Raw genomic sequence first — 21819 nt, 5'->3', positions numbered from 1 at the left:
AAGAGGTGGTAAGGGGGAGCCTGGATGAAAAGGAGGTATTTGAGCCAAGACTTGAAGGAGGTGAGGGGGTGAACCAAGCAAATATCCTGGAGAGCTTTCCAGGAAAAGGGAACAGAGACCTAGACAGGAGCTGGCCTGGCCTGGTCCTGGAACAGCCAGGAGACCTGTAACTGTGAGCAGCGTGGAAGGGAGGTGGTGTCAAGGTCCTAGAGGAAATTGTGGGAGAGTGACAATACCGAGGACCCATGGGTCGTTGCAAGGACTCTTATTCTGAATGAGATGTGCAGCTGCTGTGGGGTTTTGAGTAGAGGAGTGGCATGATCTGATTAGGTTTTAAAAGAATTCCTTTGGTTGCTGTGCTGAGAACTGACTACACCAGACAGCTGGTGTGGATGCCTCAAAAATGTCAATGTCATGAAAGACCAGAAAAGGGCTGTTCTAGAGTAAAGGAGGCTAAAGAGATATGACAACTGAATGTTATGTGATCCTTGATTTGATATTGAAATTATTTTAAGGCTATAAAAGATGTTTTCAGGATAATTGAAGACATTTTAATATGGACTGTATATTAGATATTATTGTATCAATATTAAATTCCTTAGGTATGACTATGTATTACACTATACTGTATTGTAGTTACATGTCAGAATGTCTTAATTTTAAAAAGACTGAAATATTTAGAGGTGAAATGTCATGATGTCTGCAATTTATTTTGAAATGGTTCAGGAAAACACTCCAACACAGAGCAAAAGTGCAAAAATGTGATCAATTGGTGAGTCTAGATGAAAGGTGAACAAGTATTCATTGTCTAGTGTTTCAATTTTTTTATGTATTTAACATTTTTCAAAGTAACAAACTTTAGGAATTATGTTAGTCAGCATTCTCCAGAGGAACAGAACCATTAGGAGATATGTATAGCTATAGCTATAGCTATAGATATGTAAACAAAATTATTGTAAAGAATTGGCTCACCCGTTTTTGCAGGTGGGCAAGTTCAAAGATCTGCAGGGTGAATTGGTCAGCTGGCAACCAAGGAATACTGATGGTTTAGTTCCACTCCGAGCCAGAAGGCCTGAGACCATGAAGGTATAGTTCCAGTCTGAAAGCTAGCAGGCTCAACAACCAAAAAGAGATGATGTTTCCATTTGAGTTTGAAGGCAAGAAAGTCTGATGTCTCAGATCAAGGCAGTCAGACAGGAGGAGTTTCCTCTTACTTAGGGGAGGATCAGCCTTTTTGCTCTACCCAGGCCTTCAACTGATTGCACGAGGCCCATCTATGTTAGGGAGGGCAATCTGCTTTACTCAGTCTACTGACTTGATTTAAATGTTAATCTCATCTAAAATACCCCCATAGAAAAACACCCAGAACAATGTTTGACCAAATGGGCACTCCATAGCCCCGTCAAATTTACTCACAGAACTGACAATCATAGGATTGTTAGGGTAGAAGCAGGCAGACTAATGAAGAGGTTCCTGCAGTAATCTGGGTGAGACATGATCCTAGTTTGAACCAGTGTGATAAGGCATAGAGGTTGTGAAAAATGTCAATTGCAACAGGGGACAGAGAATTCAGTACAGAACTGAACTCAATTCCCAATACAGCAAAGACAGCTGGGATTTATAGCCAACAAACAGTGAGGAGATCAGTGGGTGAAAAATTACTAAGAGGAGACCTGGCCAGTTTGGCTCAGCGGTTGGAGCGAAGGCCCATGGATTGGAGAGTCCCGGGTTCGGTTCCCGCTAAGGGCACGTGCCTTGGTTGCAGTTTGTCCCCAGCCCCAGTTGGGGTTGTATGGGTGGCGAGCAGTCGATGTGCCTCTCTCACATTGATGTTTCTCTCTCTCTCTTCCCCCTCTCTCCCTCCTGCTCTACCTGAAGATAAATGCAAAAATGTCCTCTGATGAGGATTTAAAAAAAAGAAAGAAACAAAAATTACTAAGAGGAGACATCAGGGTAGGGGGATTCTTGCTAAACTAGCCTCAGGATTTTTGCTCAAGGCAGGCCAAGGATTTATATATCAAAGACGGGGGATGAGGAACCTGATTAGATTTCAAGGAGGGGGGGGTCTCCATAAATTGAGTTGGATGCTTGGTAAAACTGAGCTAGGCAGACTGAGAACAGCACCCAGGGACCAGACCTAGTGGGAAAGGGGCTCAGAGGAGCCTGTCGAAAGTTTGGTCAAGGAAAGACTACCACCACCTATCACAGGCCCAGGCTGGAGGCTTTGCAAACATATTCCTATTTGTTGAGATTTCCAAATGTAGGAGCCAGAACAGGATCCACTGGCTCGTGTGTGGTGAGACCAGAACAGACAGGAGAGCTCCTTCCCCAACTGGGCTTCTTGACTCCTATCAGGCAACTTTGAAAAGTGTGAATTTGGAGTCAGCTGCCCCAGTGCTGACACTGACTCACTGAACAACCTTGGAGAAGTCACTTAACTTCAATGATCCTCCACCTCCTTATCTAGCACTGAGAATAATAATTCAAGCTGTCCACATGGGAGGGCTGTTGAGAGGGTGGAATATATACTGTTACCTGTGGGGGTACTTTGTCAGCCTAAGCAAACAGCTGCAAATGAAATGCCTTCAACTGCATTCCAAGAAAAACACCTGGCATATTTTCACTAAATTTAGGGAGTATCTGTGATGGTTTGACTTAAAATATAACCTTCATGGTCCGGCTGGTGTGGCTCAGTGGTTGAGCATCGACCCAGGCAGCAGGAGGTCTCCGGTTCGATTCCCGGTCCTCTCATGTTCCCTCTCTCTCTGAAATCAATAAAGAAAAAAAATTTTAAAAATACATAAACTTCATGGCTTGCACAAAGTTCATTTTAGGGGGGCCCTGGGCCTCACATGGGAGTGATAAGCAGAGAGCCTCCAGAGCAGAGGACATAGGTGCAACAAATGAGTCTCATTTAATCCAAAGAGAATTTATCTTACTCAATGAGATGAAAAGAAACGATTACAGATAGGATGTTTAATTTTTTATTTCTATTTTTATTTTTATTTAATCCTAACCGGAGGATACTTTTCCACCTATCTTCAGATAGAGTATGTATGTGTGTGGGAGAGAGAGAGAGAGAGAGAGAGAGAGAGAGAGAGAGAGAGAGAGAGAGAAACATCCATGTGAGAGGGACACATCACTGGTTGTCTCCCACATGACCCCACCAGGGCCCTGACCAACCGCCAGGAGGTACGTGCCCTTGACCCTTGACCCGAACCCTACTAGCGACTCATTGGTCTGCAGGCGGATAGTCTAACTGCTGAGCCAAACCGGCCAGGGCTAATTTTTTATTTTTATTGTAGTGGTTGGTTGCCATTTGAGCTCTTCCCACATGGGCAGTTACATGGCGCCTGTTCCGAAGTTAGTCGCGGCAGTCATCTATAAAACTGATTAAGGATTCTCTCAGGTAACGCTGGGTGGCCAGCTTATACTTTAATTCATAGTAATTATAAAAATGCTGCCTGAGCTGTCGTGCCATTTTTTTCCCCCTTTGCACACGGCTGAAGTATGTTGTTTATGATTTGGGAGGCAGGGCCGTTGTGCGAATCCCCTAATTCCTAACTGGTAATCACTCTCCAAAGCGTCCTTTCAGTTATGGGCCAAGCTAAGACTACGTTTCCCAAGGGCCTTTGCGGCTCTCGTCCTTTCTCCCTCCTCTTCCGGTTCTACATCCAGGCCCCGCCCACTGCGCGCGCTGGCCAATATAACAGCATAAATAGGACGAGGGCGGGAACGTCTCGGGAGATCCGGGGTGCGTCCTGTGACCCGCGCGTCGTCTTTTGAATCGGAGAAGCAGATTCGCTGTGACAAAGCGGCCACAGCTAAATCGCCAGGAGTCGAGACTTGAAGAAAGAGGTTTGCTACTAGGCAGGGGCTGGTGTTAAGAAAGATAGCACTAATTTTCTGCCAGGGCTCCTGCCCAGTCCCAGCTTCGATTTTTTTCCTCCAGGAAATGAATCTGCTGCCGAAACTTGAGAGTCCAGTGACTCGGCAGGAGAAGATGGCGACTGTGTGGGATGAGGCTGAGGTGTGCACTGGGAGAGCTGGGGGGTCCTAGAGCCGAGTCGGCGGAGGGACCACCTTGGCGGGAGGGGAGGAGGTGCCTAGGGGTCCAGGTCTGGCCCGGGCCCGAGATCGGGGCCGCTTGGGATGCGGGCAAGGATCCCAACTCCTTCATTCTAGTCTTATGGATGGGGACACTGAGGCTGTGAGTGGATTTGGAGAAAGCAGTTTCCTGCCCTTAGTTTAAAAAAAATTTTTTTTCTAACAGCAAGATGGAATCGGGGAGGAGGTGCTCAAGATGTCCACAGAAGAGATTATCCAACGCACACGGCTGCTGGACAGTGAAATCAAGGTGGGCGTGCAGGGTAGACCCGAGTGATCCCAGCTGCCTGCCTAGGGGAGGCATGGGGACCGTGGTTTCCTCCTTAGACCAGAAAAGAGAAAAGAAAACTAAGCCTTAAGAGGAACCAGAAGAGAGACAAGAGTGTTGGGAGACCAGGCTTGAGAGCAGGAATCAACAGACTGCCTATCCCAAGGAGGTCTTTAAGTATTCCTCTTGAAAATCCTTCTTTTAGGAAATCTTCATTTTACAGATGAGGAAACTGAGGCTCAGGAGGTTTTTATTTTGAACCACCCATCCCTTAATAAAAGGTGGAACCTAAAATCTCTATTTGTTTGACCTGAAGTCCTGCTCTTTTCTCTCTACTACAACTACTTCACCAGGAGGTCGCCAGACTGGCCTCCTGTTTTGACCTCTGCGGGATGTGGACATAGTCAGGCTCAGCATTCAGAGCACTTAAGAGCTGTGTAAGCCGATGCGGGAGGGTCCCCTGGGCAGCCTGGATACAAGGCCCTGGAATAAATTGAGTCTAGGCTCAACATTGCTTCCACTGGTTTTCATCCCAGATTATGAAGAGTGAAGTGTTACGAGTTACCCATGAACTCCAAGCCATGAAGGACAAGATCAAAGAGAACAGTGAGAAAATCAAAGTGAACAAGACCCTGCCGTACCTTGTCTCCAACGTCATCGAGGTGTGTGTGTATGTGGAGGGGAAGAGAGGGGTTAGTGGGGCTTGGAGACAGCCTGTGATGGGCCATTGGGGAAAGAGTGGGTGAAATTTTTGAGGCTCAAATTGCATGTTGAGGTACACCTCCAAGGGTCCCCTTTCCTAATGGGTGCTTCCAGGGGGATATATAGGGCCAGAAAAGCCTCACATGTCTTCTCCTCTATTGGTTATTTTTCCTGGGGGGTAGATAAGCTCTGTGCAGAGAAGCATCACCTAAACAGAGATCTTATCAATTCCATGGATTATCAGCTTTACTTACCAAGCTCCGAGCTAGTCTGAGGAGGGAGGTAGGGATAGTAAGACCTGCAAGTGTTGGGAATATTTTAGCCCAGGAAGCACCTGGCTCTGGGGAATTCAGTGGGCTGAGCAGGGCCTCTTCATCTAAGCCTTTTCCCTTTCCAGCTTTTGGATGTTGATCCCAATGACCAAGAGGAGGATGGTGCCAATATTGACCTGGACTCCCAGAGGAAGGGCAAGTGTGCAGTGATCAAAACCTCCACACGGCAGGTGAGGCTGGCTCAACAGTAGGAGAACTGAGGAGGGTGAGGGGTGGGTGTGGGAGAGGACTAGGGAGCGTTACTGAGGGCAGTAACTGAGGCTGCTTCCGGAATTTTTCCTGCAGACATACTTCCTGCCTGTGATTGGGTTGGTGGATGCTGAAAAACTGAAGCCCGGAGACTTGGTGGTGAGTGGTGTCCCTGAGCCCAGGCAGAGTGAAGTTTCTCCCACTGACCATCTGAGCCCTGCCCCAGGCCCAGGTCACTGCTGGCCCTGAATCTCAGCAGAGCAGCCCGAAGAGTCAGATCCTGTCTTCCTGTTCTTTGACTCTTGTGTTGCCCAGTTTTCACTCTGCAGGCACCTGTCATCCAGCTAATTAGTTAGGCCTTGAACTGGGAAAAATCTGAAGCCTTTGTGCTGTGTCCCCAGGGTGTGAACAAAGACTCCTATCTGATCCTGGAGACTCTGCCTACAGAGTACGACTCACGGGTGAAGGCCATGGAAGTGGACGAGAGGCCCACAGAACAATACAGTGACATCGGGGGCTTGGACAAGCAGATTCAGGAGGTGAGGGAGGTGTGGCAGCCACTAGCTGCCTTGCCAGCCTTTTGTGTTTCTCTGCTTCACTGACCAAGGCCCTCCCCCCTAATGTGCCTCTTATCCTCATAGCATGTGCCTCTAGGGAGGCAAGAAGGATGCCATCTTGACAGCTCGAGAGACTGAGATCCAGAGAGATTGAATGACTTGCTTAGGGTCATAGAAAGTTAAGGCCAGAGCCAGGACTGGAACTCAGGCTCAGTGTGTTTCCGCCATATCCGGCTGTTCTGGAGAGACCATAGTAAGCCTTGGTGGATGTGAGCATTCTGCATTCTCTTCATAGAGGGCAGTATTCCTCTATGAAGGAGAGGGCAGTGTCCCTAAACTAGAGTAGGAGGGTTACCGATTGGGGTTGAAATCATTAAAAGTTGGGCTGTAGGAGCCCTCCGGGCTTCACTCTCCTTACCCTGGACTTCTTTCTGGCAGCTGGTAGAGGCCATTGTTCTGCCAATGAACCACAAGGAGAAGTTTGAGAACTTGGGGATCCAACCTCCAAAGGGGGTGCTGATGTATGGGCCCCCAGGTACGGGGAAGACCCTGCTGGCCCGGGCCTGTGCTGCACAGACCAAGGTGAGTGCTTTGGGGAGGATGAAGAGGAAGTGGGTGGGCTGAACATTACGGGCCCAAAGGGAGGACCTCTCATGGTGCCTTTGGCCTGATTCCATCAATCCCCATTCCTACCCCACCCAGGCCACCTTCCTGAAGCTGGCTGGCCCCCAGCTGGTACAGATGTTCATCGGGGATGGTGCCAAGCTGGTCCGGGATGCCTTTGCCCTGGCCAAGGAGAAAGCTCCGTCCATCATCTTCATTGATGAGCTGGATGCCATCGGCACTAAGCGGTAAGAGGATGCTGGGTGCCATCAAGGAGATTGTTCTAAATTCCTACCATTTCACCCTGTCTCCTTTTCTGGGGCAATGGCAACTCTACTTTTGTGTTCTACTTCCTAAACTCTCTTCTAACTAGTCTCCCTGCTTATCTTTTCCCATGACCATCCATCCTCACGTCTGGCCGCATGTTCCTTCCAGAACCTGGTCACGTCCCTCACACACACCCACAATCCCTCACACAAATGGATCCTACTTAAAACCCTTCCTGGGCCTCCCTCAGTGCTCGTTGGGGTAAATGCTTGGGCTTGCCATGGCGTGCAAGGCCCCTGTGGCTGTTCCTGCTCCCCTCTGGCCTCCTGCTGATCCTTCCCCCGCCTCCCCCTCCCTCTAGACTCTCCACAGCGCCCCCTTGGTTGCAGGCCCACTTCTGGCTCTGTAGTGGGAGTGGGAGAGGTTTTGTACCTGCTGTTTTCTCTCTGGAATGTGCTTTTCCCTTTTCCCTTCTCTTCCAGAGATTGATTGCCCAGCTAATGTGTTTTCAGCCTTCAGATCTCAGCTGAGGGGCACTTCCTCAGGGATACCTGCCTAGGTTCCCCTTACGCTCCAAATCTGGGCTGGATCCCTGTATTTCTAAGCTTAGCTCAGTTTGCAATGGCACGTTCATTGGGGCGCTAGCTCAGGCGGTGGGTGGTTTTGCTCATGTTTTATCCTCAGCTCAGCACATGCTCCCAGCAGCCTCTCCAGACTCTGAATATTGCAATCAAGAGTTACACCTTTTCTGTGCTAGTCCCTGGGCTGGGGACCTCAAGTTGAGTGAGGTTTCTGGTGTGTGGAGAAGAAGGGAAGGGCTCTGCCCAAGCTGTGTCCTCACCAGTGTCTTGGGCCTCCTGTGGGCCTCAGCTTTGACAGTGAGAAAGCCGGGGACCGGGAGGTGCAGAGGACAATGCTGGAGCTTCTGAACCAGCTGGATGGGTTCCAGCCCAACACCCAAGTAAAGGTGAGCACTGTTAAAGATGAAGTACATGGGGCTTAGAGGTCAGTGTACCTTCTCGGTCACCTTGCTATTGCAGCTACAGTAGGAATTGGGGTCTGTCTTCAACATCCCCTGCTGTTTCACCTGGACCCTGGGCTGTCTTTCTGCCTGTCATGGCCATGGCAGTTGCCTGTCTGAACTCCTTTCTCCTGAATTCAAGTTGCTGCTGCTTCCCTTGCTCAGGTAATCGCAGCCACCAACAGGGTGGACATCCTGGACCCCGCCCTGCTCCGCTCCGGCCGCCTGGACCGAAAGATTGAGTTCCCGATGCCCAATGAAGAGGCCCGGGCCAGAATCATGCAGATCCACTCTCGAAAGATGAACGTCAGGTGAGCAAGGACACCACGGGCAGGGTGCTGAGCCCTGCGGGGCAGCAGCAGAGCGATCTGGTTCTCCTCTGTGCTGAGCTTCCCCAGGCCTCCGCCCAGCCTTCCTTTCCACAGCCCGTTCACACACAGCACTGTTCTCTGCAACCTCTCTTTCTCCCCACGTGTGTGAGTAGTCTTGCTGGGGCCAAGACCCTAATTTTGCCTGCTGTGCTCCTTAGAATCCACCCTCCACCCCTTTCTCCTTCCCTGGAAGGTCTGCTGGCCAGAGGCCCTCAGTTTCCCGGCCTCCCTGACCTCAGCAGATGGGCACAGCCCAACATGGTCCAGGGGGATCCAGCAAGGGGCCAGATGGACCGGGGTTCAGGTCTCCGTGACCTTCAGCAGGTGGCATAACCTCTTTAAGCCTCAGCTTTCTTATCTGGGACTTGGGGACGTGGCACTGGCCTTATGGGGTTATGGCAACATCAAGCACAGTGCTTGGCACGTGAGATCACTGGTGGCGGCAGCATGCGGACGCTGGGCCTGCGTTCCTCAGGAGGGGCAGATGGCCATCCTGTCTACACACCCTCCTGCTCCCCTGCCTCAGCCTGAGTCAGTCCCTGGGCCCTCAGCTACAGATTTCTAGAAGGCTCGAGCTGGAGAAACAGAATCACCTGGTCTGACCTGCTTTGACTGTCGTCCCACCCTCCACCCCCCGCCTGGCCCCCGCTTGTACCACAAAGAGAAAGAGGCACAGGGCGAGTTGGCATCTGTTCCCCTGCCCCAGCCCTGTAAGTAACTGAGCCCTTGGCATCTGTCCTCTCACAGTCCTGATGTGAACTATGAGGAGCTGGCCCGCTGCACCGACGACTTCAATGGGGCCCAGTGCAAGGCTGTGTGTGTGGAGGCGGTGAGTGGTGGGGTGAGGTGGGTGAGTGGGTGCTTCTTGCCCCCTTCTCTGGACAGGGCAGGGGTTATTTGGCCAGTGGAGACTGCTGAGGGTTGAGGCTGACCAGGCTATGACCCCTGGGAGCCAGGCCAGGGGTGCGGGGAGGCACCCCTAAAGCTTGTGTGTCCTGGGTGCAGGGCATGATCGCACTACGCAGGGGTGCCACGGAGCTCACCCATGAGGACTACATGGAAGGCATCCTGGAGGTGCAGGCCAAGAAGAAAGCCAACTTGCAGTACTACGCCTAGGGGATCCACCACAACATTCCCTGCTCTCCCTGGTTAAAATTCGTAATAAAAAATGGCTTCAGGTCTCTGCCACCTGTCTGTCACGTTCCCTGGCTTCTGAGTGGAGGCGTGGGGTTGCTCGCATAAGACCTCTTCCCCTTATGCTGCTGCCTGGAAACTCAAGACAGCTGTGGGCCTTGATCCAGTTGTCAGGGCGAGGGTGAGCGTGTGCTGCCGCTGGCCTCGGAGGGGGGGGGAGCGTGTGCTGCCGCTGGCCTCGGAGGGAGGGGAGCGGGTGCTGTCGCAGGTCTGGGGGGGGGGGAGCGGGTGCTGCCGCTGGCCTCGGAGGGGGGGGAGTGTACTGCCGCTGGCCTGGGGGGGGGGAGCGGGTGCTGCCGCTGGCCTCGGAGGGGGGGGAGTGTACTGCCGCTGGCCTGGGGGGGGGGAGCGGGTGCTGCCGCTGGCCTCGGAGGGGGGGGAGTGTACTGCCGCCGGCCTCGGAGGGGGGGAGCGGGTGCTGCCGCTGGCCTCGGAGGGGGGGGGAGCGTGTACTGCCGCCGGCCTCGGAGGGGGGGGAGCGGGTGCTGCCGCTGGTCTCGGAGGGGGGGAGCGGGTGCTGCCGCTGGTCTCGGAGGGGGGGGAGCGGGTGCTGCCGCCGGCCTCGGAGGAGGGGGAGCGTGTACTGCCGCCGGCCTCGGAGGGGGAGGGGGGGGAGCGTGTACTGCCGCCGGCCTCGGAGGGGGGGGAGCGTGTGCTGCCGCTGATCTCGGAGGGGGGGGAGCGTGTGCTGCCGCTGGCCTCGGAGGGGGGGGGGAGCGTGTGCGGCCGCTGGTCTCGGAGGGGGGGGGGAGCGTGTGCTGCCGCTGGTCTCGGAGGGGGGGGAGCGTGTGCTGCCGCTGGTCTCGGAGGGGGGGAGCGTGTACTGCCGCTGGTCTCGGAGGGGGGGGAGCGTGTGCTGCCGCTGGTCTCGGAGGGGGGGGAGCGTGTGCTGCCGCTGGTCTCGGAGGGGGGGGAGCGTGTGCTGCCGCTGGCCTCGGAGGGGGGGGAGCGTGTGCTGCCGCTGGTCTCGGAGGGGGGGAGCGTGTACTGCCGCTGGTCTCGGAGGGGGGGGGAGCCTGTGCAGCTGCTGGCCTCGGAGGGGGGGGGAGCGTGTGCTGCCGCTGGCCTCGGAGGAGGGGGGAGCGTGTACTGCCGCTGGTTTCGGAGGGGGGGGAGCGTGTGCTGCCGCTGGCCTGGGGGGGAGGGGAGGAGCGTGTGCTGCCGCTGGCCTCCCCGTGGCGCTCGAGCTTTCGAGGTGGCGTGAAGCTCTAGATTGAAGGCCTCAACAGAGCCAGCCTTTCCCTTCTCACATTTTGGTGCTCTGGCCCTGGGCCTTGCTTCCTTGCAAAGCCAGGCTCTGGGTCTTTTCCCTTTGAAACTCCTTTGTTTCCTGCCCCTGGGTTTCCTGTTTCTCCACATGCTTCCATGAGCTCGTGGCCTATTTCCTCTGGCTGAAAACAACCTTGAGTAAGATCCTGGTCCCATACATATCCTTTGAAAGTCCCCCTGATGGCCTTTCAGAGTAACAGCCCTTCAGAACTCATCAGCTGTCACTTGCCCTTGGCAAAAGCCGGTACACCCTCCTTTTCCCTTGTCTCCTCCTCCAAGGGACTTGCCTACAGTGGGCTACTTACTGGGCCTGGGCTCTTCCTGGATCTGGGCTCCTGACCAGCTCTGAACCCCTTTCCTGTAGTCCCACCACTTCCATCTTCCTTCCAGTGTCCTGATGCGGCCCACATGGCTCTGGCCATCCCATTGACTTTCCACCGCCTTGCTTGAGGCCTGGCCTAACCTCTGAAGTGCTCCTGGTTCTGTCCCTCCTGGCTCGGCTGCCCTGTTCCTGCATCCCGTTCCCTCTTCTAACCAGTGGGGGCATTCACCTGTCCGTGGCACCCTAGTAGGCCTGTGTGTACCACCTGAGGCTGCACACAGAAGCCCCAGTGCTGCCAAGGGGGTGGGGTGGGGGCTGGCCAGAGCCTGGGTCCCTTCCCTGACAGATTGGGCACAGGCCCACCAGATCCTGGGTATGTCCGTCAGGCGCAGCAGATCCCTTTGGCTGAAAATGATTTGGAGCCCGGCTGGGGGTGCAGTAAAAGGCTTCACAGCCCCTGTACCAGACTTAGTGATGCTCTGCGGACCTGCTCCTGCCAATAGGCTACTGGAGGTGGTTCTGCTTGGCTTGGCAAGAGTGGGTGGGACTCCACTTCCCCTTCTGCTTTCTCCTGATAGCACTGTGGGGGAGCAGTGCCCCCCAGTGCCTGATCCTGTCCTTACACTCAGCACATTCAGAAGTGCGGATGTGTGGTTTAGGATAAGGATCCCATATTTTTTTCTTTCTTTTCAATGAAAAATAACAATTTCATGGAGACTAAACCTGGAGATGCCTTTGGATGAAGCTCTCTTCCTTGATTAAATTACTCAGGGCAGGCTGGGAAAAAGCCACTGGCTCGTAGGTCTATATAATGACGCCTCCACTGGGGGTGTGGGGGCTACACAGTGCCGGGCTTGTTTTATTGGCACAGAAGTCTAACAAGACAAGCCAGGGGAACGAAGTGCTGTCCCGTTTCGACAAGTACTGCAGGGGTGGAAGGTGGGGTGAGACCAGCAGGCGGCCAGCAGGAGCTGTGGAGCTGCTGGCCTGGCTGGAGACGAGCCCAGGAAAGCCCCGTTCAGCCGAGGCTAACGGGGTGCAGAACAGAGGCAGCAAGTTTGTGTAATATTTATTTGAATCTTACATATAGAATAGGTATTTACAGATACAAACGGAATCAGCAAAACTGCTGTAAAACCATTCAGACCCCCTTGGTGGCCACTTCTGAGAACGTCCATGGTTGAGCAGCTGGGCTTGGGCTTGGCTGTGGAGTGAGCCAGCTGAGTACCTGGGCATCAGCCAAGGGAAATAGCTGGGGATTATGGCTTCAGCATTCTCCCAGAGCGCATTCCTGAGTGCTGACAACATGGAGCCCTCACCCCCCACCCCTCCTCGAAGTGGGACAGGAACAGGGGCCCGAGCAGGGAGGGGCAGCCATGACCCACTCTCTTCCTGTCCCCAGAATGTCTGCCTGGCCCCTGTGCTGGCTCGAGCATCCCTGAGCTGGACCGGGAGGCCTCTCTGGCCCGGGGCTGCTGGCTGCCCTGCAGGCTGCTGTTTGGCAGCTGGAGGTGGCAAGAGCTGCTAGCGCTGCCAAGGAACATTCACTGGGGACAGGAGCTGGCCCAGGGCGGGCAGCCCAAGGGAAAAGTCTTAAAAAGCATCTCCCATTTCTGTGCTGGGATGGGTGGGACTGTCAGTGCTGAGTGGGGCTGGGGCTGCAAGAGCACCTGCCTCTCCTCTCTTTGGCCTTAGAGCTGGCGAAGGAAGGGCCAGGACCATGGATACTGCAGAGGGAAGTCACCCCAGCCTGCCTGGAGGCTGCCCAGGGCTGGGTACATGAGCAGAGGGGTTTATTCTCTCAGCCAGGGACCCATCTATGAGGCCACAGTGGGAGAGCTCTGGAGTTCCCTGCAGCCTGGGGCTCCTGGGGCTGCCCTTCACTCCCCTTGGGGTCATGGTGGGGAGGGGCGTCTGCCTGGGGCCAGTGCTGGTTCCCTCACTACTCTCTCTGGGAGGTACAAGATGACAGGGTGGCAAGGAGAGAGGACCACAGTGTGGCTGGGGGCGGGCACGGGCATGGGCCCTGGGCCCAGCGCAGGAGGGATCACAGTGTCGGTCTCACACACCTCTGTGCGCACATACACACACCACACACGCACACACACATACCATCCCTTTGTCTGGTCAGAAGCTCACTGGCTCTCACAGACACTCGCCCTCTCTGCCTTCACACAGGTCACAGAGTAAATCCGAGTCTTATTGCTGGGGGGACAGGGTGTCAGGGATGGTTACTCCACGAAGAGCGAGAACAGCACCATCACCACGATCCCTGCGCAGAGCAGAAGCACTTGCTGCAGGGAGTGCCTGTGGGGAGAGGGGCCAGGGCTCAGGGGGGCACTGGTGAGGGGGAGGGGAAGAGGCCAGAAAGTTCCTCTTCCTCGACCCCCAAAGGGCCCCGTGAGTGGCAGCTCCAGTGGGTCACTCACCATGGGTCATCTTCCTCCAGGAGGTCGGGCAGCACGTTCACCAGAGCGATGTAGAGGAAGCCGCCAGAGGTGAAAGGCAGGATCCAGGCCACAGTCTCCTCTGCAGTGGGAGAAGGCCCGACTGGCTGGGAGCCCATGGAGCTGGGTGTACCTCACCCCTCCCGCAGGGTAGACCAAGGGCAGAACCCAGTCTCCACACCAGGAGTGGGGCAGGTGTGCCCTTGGCTGGGACCCCTTTGCTGACCGCCACCTGCCGCCACCACTCACCACGCCCGTACCTACTCCCTTGGGGGACTGTGTACAGATGGCGAAGCAGGCCCCCAGCAGGCCCCCCAGTGCCGTTGAGAGCTGCAGCTTGGCTGCGCTCCATCGGTCAAAGCCGGCCCGGAGCAGGATGGCAAAGTCGCTGACCTGAGGGAAGGTCCAGGTAATCACTCTGGGCCCAGTAGGACAAGACCCTGAGTGCCTCAGGTATGGACATGCAAACTGAACCCCCTGCACCAGCCCTGCTGCTGGGCCCCTCAGCCTGCACCCCCTTCGTTGGGACCCCAAGCCCAAGGAGGCTGGAGCACAGCTGAGATGGTGGCTGCAGCCCAACAGGACTGAGCAGCTCCAGGCCTCCAAAGTCCAGCCCCCAAGCCTCCACTGCAAAGCAGTCTCACCCCAACCCCTCCCCCAAGCTCCAGGCCCCCAGAGCGGACCATGCAACCCTCTGGAACTCACCTCATGGGGGATCTCGTGCAGAAGGATGGCCATGGTGGTCAGGAGCCCAATCTGCAGGAAGGGGAGTCTGTGGAGGTTGTGCTGAGGGCCAGGGCACCCACTCGTCCACTCAGTCTACCAATATTTACTCTGCTCTGAGTGCCCTGGCTGGCCACCATTTGGTGACTAGAAATACAGCAGCCAATCAGCAGACAAGGAAGCTGCCCTCATGAAGCTCACAGTGTGGAGGAGGGAGGCCAGACTGAGTAACCACACAAAGAGCCCTGTGATCACACACTGTGACAGCTACTGGGGGCGGGGAGGACAAGAACTGGGTGCCATGGGGTGTGAGTAATGGGGGCCTAATCAGACGAGGGGTCAGCAAAGGCCTAACGGCCGAGGAGCCAGCCATTCAGAGTGGGAGGAAGAACGTTCAGGAAGATGGACAGTGTGAGGTGGAGGCCATGAAGAAGGAAAGAGCTTGGGTGTTCACAAGTAGACAGACAAGGGCAGAGGAAGCTGGGAGAGAAGCATCTAGAAGCAAGCAGGCGGAGGCCAAGCAGCCTGGCAGAGGCATGTGATCCCAACAAGGAGTGTTCGCAGCAAGAATAGACCAGCGGCTCGGGACAAAAGAAGGCCGTGTCCAGGAGGGCGACAGGGAGGACTGGGGCTCAGATGAGGTGTTGCTGATGCAGGGAGCAAGAAGTGATGGACTGGAAACCTATTTTGGAGGTAGAGCCAACTGGTCAACACAAACACCATTATTCCCCCGGGGACTGCCGGGCCCCACCTGCCCCAGCCTGCGCTCACCTTCTTGCTCACGAGGAAGCTGGCAGCCACAGCCAGCCCATGAGTGAAGTTGTCTATAGTGTTGGCCAGCAGGTTGAGATAGCCACTGACCTGGGTGGGGGGAAAGAAAGCTGGCTGAACCGGGTAGGCAGGGTTGAGCTGGGCTGGCCACTCAGGGCTGGGCAGCTGCAGGAGGAGGGGGCCCTGAGAGGGCCACTCACTTTGATGCTCCGGACCACGGCGCTCAGGCCGGGCTCTGCAGCCGGCTGGGCCAGATAGCGGCCTCCATTGAGCGCGGCAGCAGCGGGGTCTTTGCTGGGGGCCTAGGGCCAGGAGAAGGAGGGAGAGGTGACATTAGATGCCCCCTACTTGGCCAGGGTGGACACAGAAGGGGAGTGAGAGATGGAGAAACAGAGACAAGGTACACCCCTTTTCTCTGGCTAGACTTCTCTGCTGCTCCGTCAGCCAGGTGCCCCCAACTCAGCAGACTGTCCAGTCCCACATTGTTCCCATCTGAGAACAAGCCACAGCAGGGGCTGATGCTGTCACTCCCCAGATCTCCAAACAAGCTGGTCCAGCCTCCCAGAGGTCCCAAGAGACCCTCTTTTCAGGGTTCAACTCAGAACCTGACACTCCAGGCCCTGGTACCACCACAAAACAGACTGAGGTTTCCAGGTCCTAAGGTTTGGGGCTCACCTGGTTGGCCCCCTCATGCTCCTTGCTGTCCAGGAACATCTTCTCCAAAGCCAGGAAGGTCAGGAAGCCAGCAATGACCCACAGCCCCAGTTGTTGTTGCTGCTGCAGACTCTGCCTCTCACCACCTGCAGGCGGCAGCACTGATAGGCCAGGCCAAGCCAGGGCCATAGAAGGGGGACCGATTCGAATGGGACCTAGTCCAGGGTAGGGGCAGGGGGCCAGGACTGGCTGGTGGGACAGTGGGACCCCACGGACTCCCACAGGGACCAGGACAAGTTCCCTGCAGATACCCAAAACCCCTCTCCCAGCCATTCTGGTAGAGCAGGAAGGGCCTAGGCCATCCCTGGGCATGGGTACCAGCTTCCACCCACTCCCACCCTCCTGCCCCCAGCCTGTGACCTCACTCACTCAGGCTGGAGCTGCACGTGTAGGCCCAGGCCTCGGGGAGCAGGTGGAGAAACACATTGCCCAGCAGTCCCCCCAGGGCAAAGCTGAGCAGCCACTTCAGGCGCTGGGCCCCAGCTGCAAGGCAGAGATGCGGGGTTTGGGGGCCGACCCACCAGGGCTCCTTTCCTGGCCTCTGCCCCACCCACCCAGCTTACTAGGTTATTCGTGTTGTCTCAACCAGAATGGAAGCCTCTATTTAATTTTAATTTGTTGGAATCCTCACCCCAGGATATTTTTCCATTGATTTTTAGAGAGTGGAGGGAGGGAGAGAGAGAGAATCATCGATGTGAGAGAGATACATTGATTGGTTGCTTCCTGCAAGACCCCGACCAGGGCCGGGATGGAACTTGCAACCCAGGTACATGCCCTTGACCGGTAATTGAACCCGAGACCCTTTGGTCCATGGGCTGATGCTCTAAACGCTGAGCCAAACCAGCCAGGGCAGAATGTAAGCCTCTAAAAGGCTGGACATGGCCTGCTGCCTTCCTGGGTCCCCCGCCCCAGGCCCATCGAGGGCTGAGTGCTCAGCAGGAATACACCACCACTCCCTCATGGTTAAGGTCCCGGCTCTCCAACCCACCAGCTGGTGGTGCCCTTGGGCAGGCTGCTTCTGGGACTGTTTCCCCTTCTGTAGATGGGATAATTGTACCTGTCTGATAGGGATGTTGTGGGAATTCAGTGACAATACACATAGCTAGTACTCATTAAATGGGAATTTTCTTTTCTCAGCCACGGTTCCCCTCAAAGTGACAGAGATTTGGGGACTTTTGCTGATATGCAGCATCCAGAGCTGGAAGTGCCTGAAAGAGACCATGTCCAAACCCTTGGTTTGAAAGAAACTGATGCCCAGAGGGCAGAGGCAGCTTGGGGGTGGGGTAGCAACTCTCCCAGGGGAAGGTGCTGCTTCTAGGCTGTGTGACCTCAGGCTGGTTAAAGACCCTCTCTGTGCTTGTGCTGCCCCATTTGTAAAATGGAGCTAATAATCCAAACCCTCCCTACACTGACCTTGCAGACTGCAGGGATGCCATGAGAGGGACTGAGCCGATGGACAGGCAAGACCCCAGGAAGGGCCCCAGGAGGGCTCCATTCGTAGCTGTGGCAGCAGCCCTCAGCCCGGTGACTGAATGAACAGGGGAGCACAAGCACCTGGGCCCTCGTTTCAAAGATTTCTGGGGCCATGGTCCAGACTTACTGTCATACTCTTGCGTAGGGGTGCAAGGCACCTGTATTTTTAGCAGCTCCCCATCTGATCTTGAGGATTTTTCATTACCTGTCATTTGCAGGTAGATAGTCCGTGCACACCATACAAAAGGGTAGCCAAGGAAAAGCCTCAACCCAGGCCTGTGCCCCACCTCCCAGACCCCCTCCCCAGAGGCAAGCCTACGACCAGGCTCGTCCCTGGGTAAGGCTGACTCAGGGGCTTCTGGTTTGAGTTCTTTTGCACGATGAGCAGAAACTGAAGGGAGAGGCGGTGCTTTGCTGGCCACTGCATCTGCACACCAAGCACAGGGCCCGCAAATACACAGCCTTTTCCCTGCACCAGGTAGTACTTTACTGATGTGAGTTCATTTAATCGTCACAATAGTATCTATGAGGTAGATACTATTGTTATCCCATTTTTAAGGTTGGTAAGTGGCAGAGCCAAGATTTTGAAAGCAGGTAGGCTTACATCCATATTTCTAATCACTGTCTATACTCCTTCTTGGTGAATGTTTGCTGATTGTTATTCTTTCAGAATAGAAAAACGCACAAATGAATGAACAAATGAACATGGTGTATCCTGGTCTCACAGGACCACAGTGAGAAACTGTATTCTGTCCTCACCCTCCACCTGACACACTGTAACCCAGGACGTGAGACCCAGCTCTCTGTGGAGGAGCATGTTTCCCACACTGCAGACTGCCCCAGGGTGCCAGAAGAGGGTCACCCACCTTCTGAGCGCAGTGTGGCCCCCATCTCCAGGGGAATGACCAGCAATGGGAAGACCCCGCTGAGTCCCACCATGAGTGAGCCCAGGAGGGAGCAGATCCAGGTGTCCAGCCTCTCCCCGCTTAGCAGGGCCCCCCAGGACTCGCTTTCCTTGTTGTCTAGGCGACAGGCGGCTGCAGCCCCCCGGTTCCGGAGGGCCTGCTGGGAGCCCCCAGCCCCTCCCAGGAGCTCCAGGGAAACAGCAATGAAGAAGAGGAGCCTTTGGCCCGCCATGCCACAGCCAGAGCAGGGACATCCAGGCATGCCAGGTGCTGAAAAACACAAAGGCCACTTACATGAGCTGCCACCCTTTGCTGAACACCTGCTTATGAAATATGGCATCTTAACCCTCCTGCTTGCCTGGCCCAGGACTTCTGTGGATCCAAATGGTGGGTGCACAGAGCAAAGGAGCTCGGCTCCTCCATACCCCAAGGACCACACACTTTTTCCTTCTGAGCCGGCTTCAGACTGTGTGTCAGCATGTCTGCCTGAGGCTAAACTTTCCCTAATGACAGGGTGAGGCGCTGGCTGGGTTCCCCTCAGCCACCGGCAGGCCCAGCCCAGCCGGGTGTCTCTGGCTGCCAGGGGAGGCTTTGCCGCCAGGATGTGCCCTGGTGAGGACACCCCTGGGACTGTGGCTGCACTCTCTAGCTTGATGGGGTGACATCAGGAGGTGCAGGTGGGGCAACCAAGCAGCTGAGCTAGGACAGGACCATGAGAGCTTCTTCCCAGGAAATGAGCCCAATGTCCCTGGGGCACAGAGACAGACAGGGGGTGGGACTGAAGAGAAAGGGGAGCTGCCTCATAGATGCTCGGGGCTGCCATTAACTTTGTGCCCTGCACTGACAGCTAGTTGACTGCTGGCAAGTCCCAGAAGCCCCCTCTCTGAGCCTCAGTACCCTTGTCTAAAGGATAAGTTTCGCCTCCCTCACACGGTTGTGCACATAAGATGAGCTTGACAAAGCAGGTGAATGTGCCTGGATGGAGGAAGCACAGCCAGCCCTGCTTATGCGGTGGGAGGCCCGAGACACTGGGCAGCAGGAATGTACCCAGCCGGTGATCACAAGGCAAGGATGTGAGTCAACCAAGAGAGAAATTCAATCTGGAAACTCGGGCATTGAGGTTTAAATGTGATCTGCCCTGCCTCATGCTGGCTGTGACCTTGAGCTGGAGGTGTCACTGCCTCAGTTTCCTCATCTGCTGCTAGAGGTGGGAGGGAGGGAAAGCAGCCGCCTCTGGTCGTGGAAAAGATGCCCACGCTCAGGGTCTCCAGGCCTGAACGGGAGACCCTGATAAAACCCGCTGGGCTCCACTGGGGACCAAAGCAGGACAGGGCCAAGTCGGGCTTGGAGGCCGAGGCGGGTCACGCAGAGATGAGGGGATCACGTAGAGCTGAGGTCTGGGAGAGGGGCTGGGGGTGCGGAGAGTCAGAGAGCAGCGGGAAGGGAGAAAGCGAGAGAGAGCCGGAGACAGTGGGAGACAGACGAGGAGAGGGAGAGCCACGGGGAGATGGGGGGCGACGAGTGGGCGACAGAGAAGAGCCCAAGGAAGTTGAAGACCGGGCTCCGGGCGAGAGGCCCAGGTCGGCCCAGGGCGAGCCGGGCGGGGGGCGGGGGTCCGCTAGCTCCATCCGGCCCAGGGCGCGGGCCCCGCGGGCAGGGTGGTCACTCACCGTGCAGCGGCGGCGGCAGCGCTCCGGGCGGCCCCGGCCATCCAGCTGCGGCGCGGCGCCCCGCCCCGGGCCTGCCCCGCCCGGCCCGCAGCCCGGCCCCCCGCCCGGAGCCGCCCCCAGCGCGCGGCCACGTCACACGGGACCTGTCCGGAACCCGACGCACCGCGCGCCGCGCTGCTGTGTGGGGTGGCTGTCCGGGAGCGCTTCCGTTTCGCGGCCATGGGGGATCCGGCTGGCCAGCGCACTTCCGCTCGGGCCGGACTGGGGCTGGCGAGGAGGGCCGGGCGGAAGTGGGAGAACCTTGGTACCGCGCTCAGCCAGGCTGGGCAGGGCGCCGGCGGTGGCTCCGCAGGGACCGCGAGCCGCTGGGCGGCTGGGCTTGCGGGTGTGGCCTCCGCTTCGTCTCCCGGGCTGCAGTCTCCCCCGCGGCCGCACGGGGGCGCGCTCGACTGCCAGGCTCGCAGCCTCTCGGCAGGCCCGGTCTCGAGTGGGAGGATGGCTGCGACGCTCCAGTTTTGAGTCAGCCTGGCCTGGCTCCTCCATGAGCAAGGGAAAGGGGAAGTGCCTGCCGCAGGGAGGGGCCTACCCCCAGGAACCTCTAAAGAGGGAATTTTATTCTTACTCATCGAATTATTTTTATGCTTTGGTTTTTCACTGGGAACCTCAGGCCTTTGTCTCCAGAGCTTGTAACCCTTTGGGGTCCAATGCATTGTGCCTTGATACTGCTGCTCTGAACCCCAGACCTGAGGGAGCAAGGGCTCTGTGCTCCCCTTATTTAGAGGAAGTTGGCCTGACCTTTTAGACTAGGGCAGCAAACAATAGCATTATTATTATAACTGCAATTTACCAAACACCTACTATGTGCCATTCACTCTGCTTGCATTCTTACTGAATCCTCATTCTACTCCACCGAGATGGGTACTGTTAGCCCAGGGTGAAACAGTGGAACAGATGGCAGAGCCAGGATTCAAGCCTGGGTGTCCCTGAACCCAGAGCATGTGATAGATAGCACCTCTCACTTCTTGGTGTGGGAGTCTGGCTTGGTGTTTACACTTTGCATCCTTCTTTGGGATCAGCCAGGACTATAGGCTGTTCAGGAAGGGGCACGTGGGTGCTTACTTGGGCAGAGATTGTGATAGGATGGGGTTCTCCAAGACTAACCTTCATCTGCCTCCCATGATAGCTCCCTTCATCTGTCCTAAGTCGCTCTCCCCTTCTAGGAGCTCTGAAGGCACCCTTGGCTCTTGATGCTTGTACCGCCTCACACTCCAGTGTCAGACTCCCAGCTCCTTCCGGGTGGGATCAGCTTTATTCTGAAAGACCTCCGTTTGCCTCACCCCACCAGGCCCATAGGTCAGCCAGGATGCCCTCTGGTGCCCCTCCCTGAGTTCTGAAGTGGAAGTTCTGGGTTGGTTTCTTTGCAAGGGGAGGAAGACACTCAGGGATGCTGCTCTGGGATCTCTGAGATGCACACCCCCCCGTATGCAAATCACTCCATCATATGCAAAGCACTTCACAATATACAAATTACTTCACAATTATGCAGTCAGCATTCCTGCCTCTGGGGGCTGAGGGCTGCTGGCCACCAGTCTGAGGATGGGCAAGACCCAGCCAGAACCGCCATTTGCTGCATTCTCACCTTGCCTGGAATTTCCACACTCAGACTTCCTAATGGATTAAAAAAACAAGTGAATTGGGGGTGGGGATGGGACTCTAGAAGATGATAATGAGCGGGAGGGCCAAGTGGAAAGACATAGTGGGCCGACTAATGTGTGACTGTTAATAACAGTGAATTAGATCTTCCAGGTATAACTGAGTGAGAAAAAAGACATATTAAATAAATGTCTTTTTTTTTTAATCAATAAAAATGTATCCTCAGGTGAGACTTTAGTTTTTTCTTGTTTGGGAAACTAT

The 21819-nt window shown here is 55.6% G+C and overlaps 2 protein-coding genes across 5 annotated transcripts; one reads left to right on the top strand and one right to left on the bottom strand.

Annotated features, from left to right (window-relative positions):
* Positions 1 to 3741: 3741 nt before the first annotated feature.
* Positions 3742 to 9605, top strand: PSMC3 (proteasome 26S subunit, ATPase 3). The gene is made up of 13 exons (XM_036258840.1): positions 3742 to 3858; positions 3953 to 4030; positions 4274 to 4357; positions 4912 to 5037; positions 5475 to 5579; positions 5695 to 5757; positions 6000 to 6137; positions 6594 to 6737; positions 6858 to 7006; positions 7896 to 7992; positions 8212 to 8357; positions 9165 to 9246; positions 9423 to 9605. The coding sequence occupies exons 2-13, from the start codon at positions 3956 to 3958 to the stop codon at positions 9531 to 9533; spliced, it is 1320 nt and encodes a 439-aa protein (XP_036114733.1). The 5' UTR covers positions 3742 to 3858; positions 3953 to 3955; the 3' UTR covers positions 9534 to 9605.
* Positions 9606 to 12268: 2663 nt separating this feature from the next.
* Positions 12269 to 20126, bottom strand: SLC39A13 (solute carrier family 39 member 13). 4 transcript variants are annotated; one of them, XM_036259863.1, is made up of 10 exons: positions 20069 to 20126; positions 18197 to 18505; positions 16227 to 16340; positions 15819 to 15943; positions 15344 to 15445; positions 15144 to 15233; positions 14355 to 14405; positions 13899 to 14042; positions 13632 to 13731; positions 12269 to 13509 (listed from the first exon to the last, which is right to left on the bottom strand). In XM_036259863.1, the coding sequence occupies exons 1-9, from the start codon at positions 20124 to 20126 to the stop codon at positions 13669 to 13671; spliced, it is 1056 nt and encodes a 351-aa protein (XP_036115756.1). In that variant the 3' UTR covers positions 12269 to 13509; positions 13632 to 13668. The 4 variants fall into 4 exon arrangements, with proteins under 4 accessions (XP_036115756.1, XP_036115754.1, XP_036115755.1 ...); XM_036259861.1 differs by having other exon boundaries at positions 13910 to 14042; positions 20069 to 20123; XM_036259862.1 differs by lacking the exon at positions 20069 to 20126 and adding an exon at positions 19906 to 19954 and having other exon boundaries at positions 13910 to 14042.
* Positions 20127 to 21819: the final 1693 nt, after the last annotated feature.

Source organism: Molossus molossus, unplaced genomic scaffold, assembly GCF_014108415.1.
Source record: "Molossus molossus isolate mMolMol1 unplaced genomic scaffold, mMolMol1.p scaffold_m16_p_13, whole genome shotgun sequence".
Classification (NCBI taxonomy): domain Eukaryota; kingdom Metazoa; phylum Chordata; class Mammalia; order Chiroptera; family Molossidae; genus Molossus; species Molossus molossus.
Note: the sequence above shows the minus strand (reverse complement) of the source record. Positions and strands in the feature narration are given on the sequence as shown.

What these genes read in the sequence shown, in the direction of transcription:
- PSMC3 (XM_036258840.1), top strand. Translation starts at nt 3,956, where the DNA reads ATGAATCTGCTGCCGAAACTTGAGAGTCCAGTGACTCGGCAGGAGAAG. An exon ending in AGCCCAACACCCAAGTAAAG is followed by an intron (nt 7,993 to 8,211) that starts GTGAGCACTGTT and finishes TCCCTTGCTCAG; the next exon opens with GTAATCGCAGCCACCAACAG. An exon ending in TCTCGAAAGATGAACGTCAG is followed by an intron (nt 8,358 to 9,164) that starts GTGAGCAAGGAC and finishes GTCCTCTCACAG; the next exon opens with TCCTGATGTGAACTATGAGG.
- SLC39A13 (XM_036259861.1), bottom strand. Translation starts at nt 18,497, where the DNA reads ATGCCTGGATGTCCCTGCTCTGGCTGTGGCATGGCGGGCCAAAGGCTC. An exon ending in AGCATGAGGGGGCCAACCAG is followed by an intron (nt 15,446 to 15,818) that starts GTGAGCCCCAAA and finishes TCCTGGCCCTAG; the next exon opens with GCCCCCAGCAAAGACCCCGC. An exon ending in CCGTGGTCCGGAGCATCAAA is followed by an intron (nt 15,234 to 15,343) that starts GTGAGTGGCCCT and finishes CCCCCCACCCAG; the next exon opens with GTCAGTGGCTATCTCAACCT.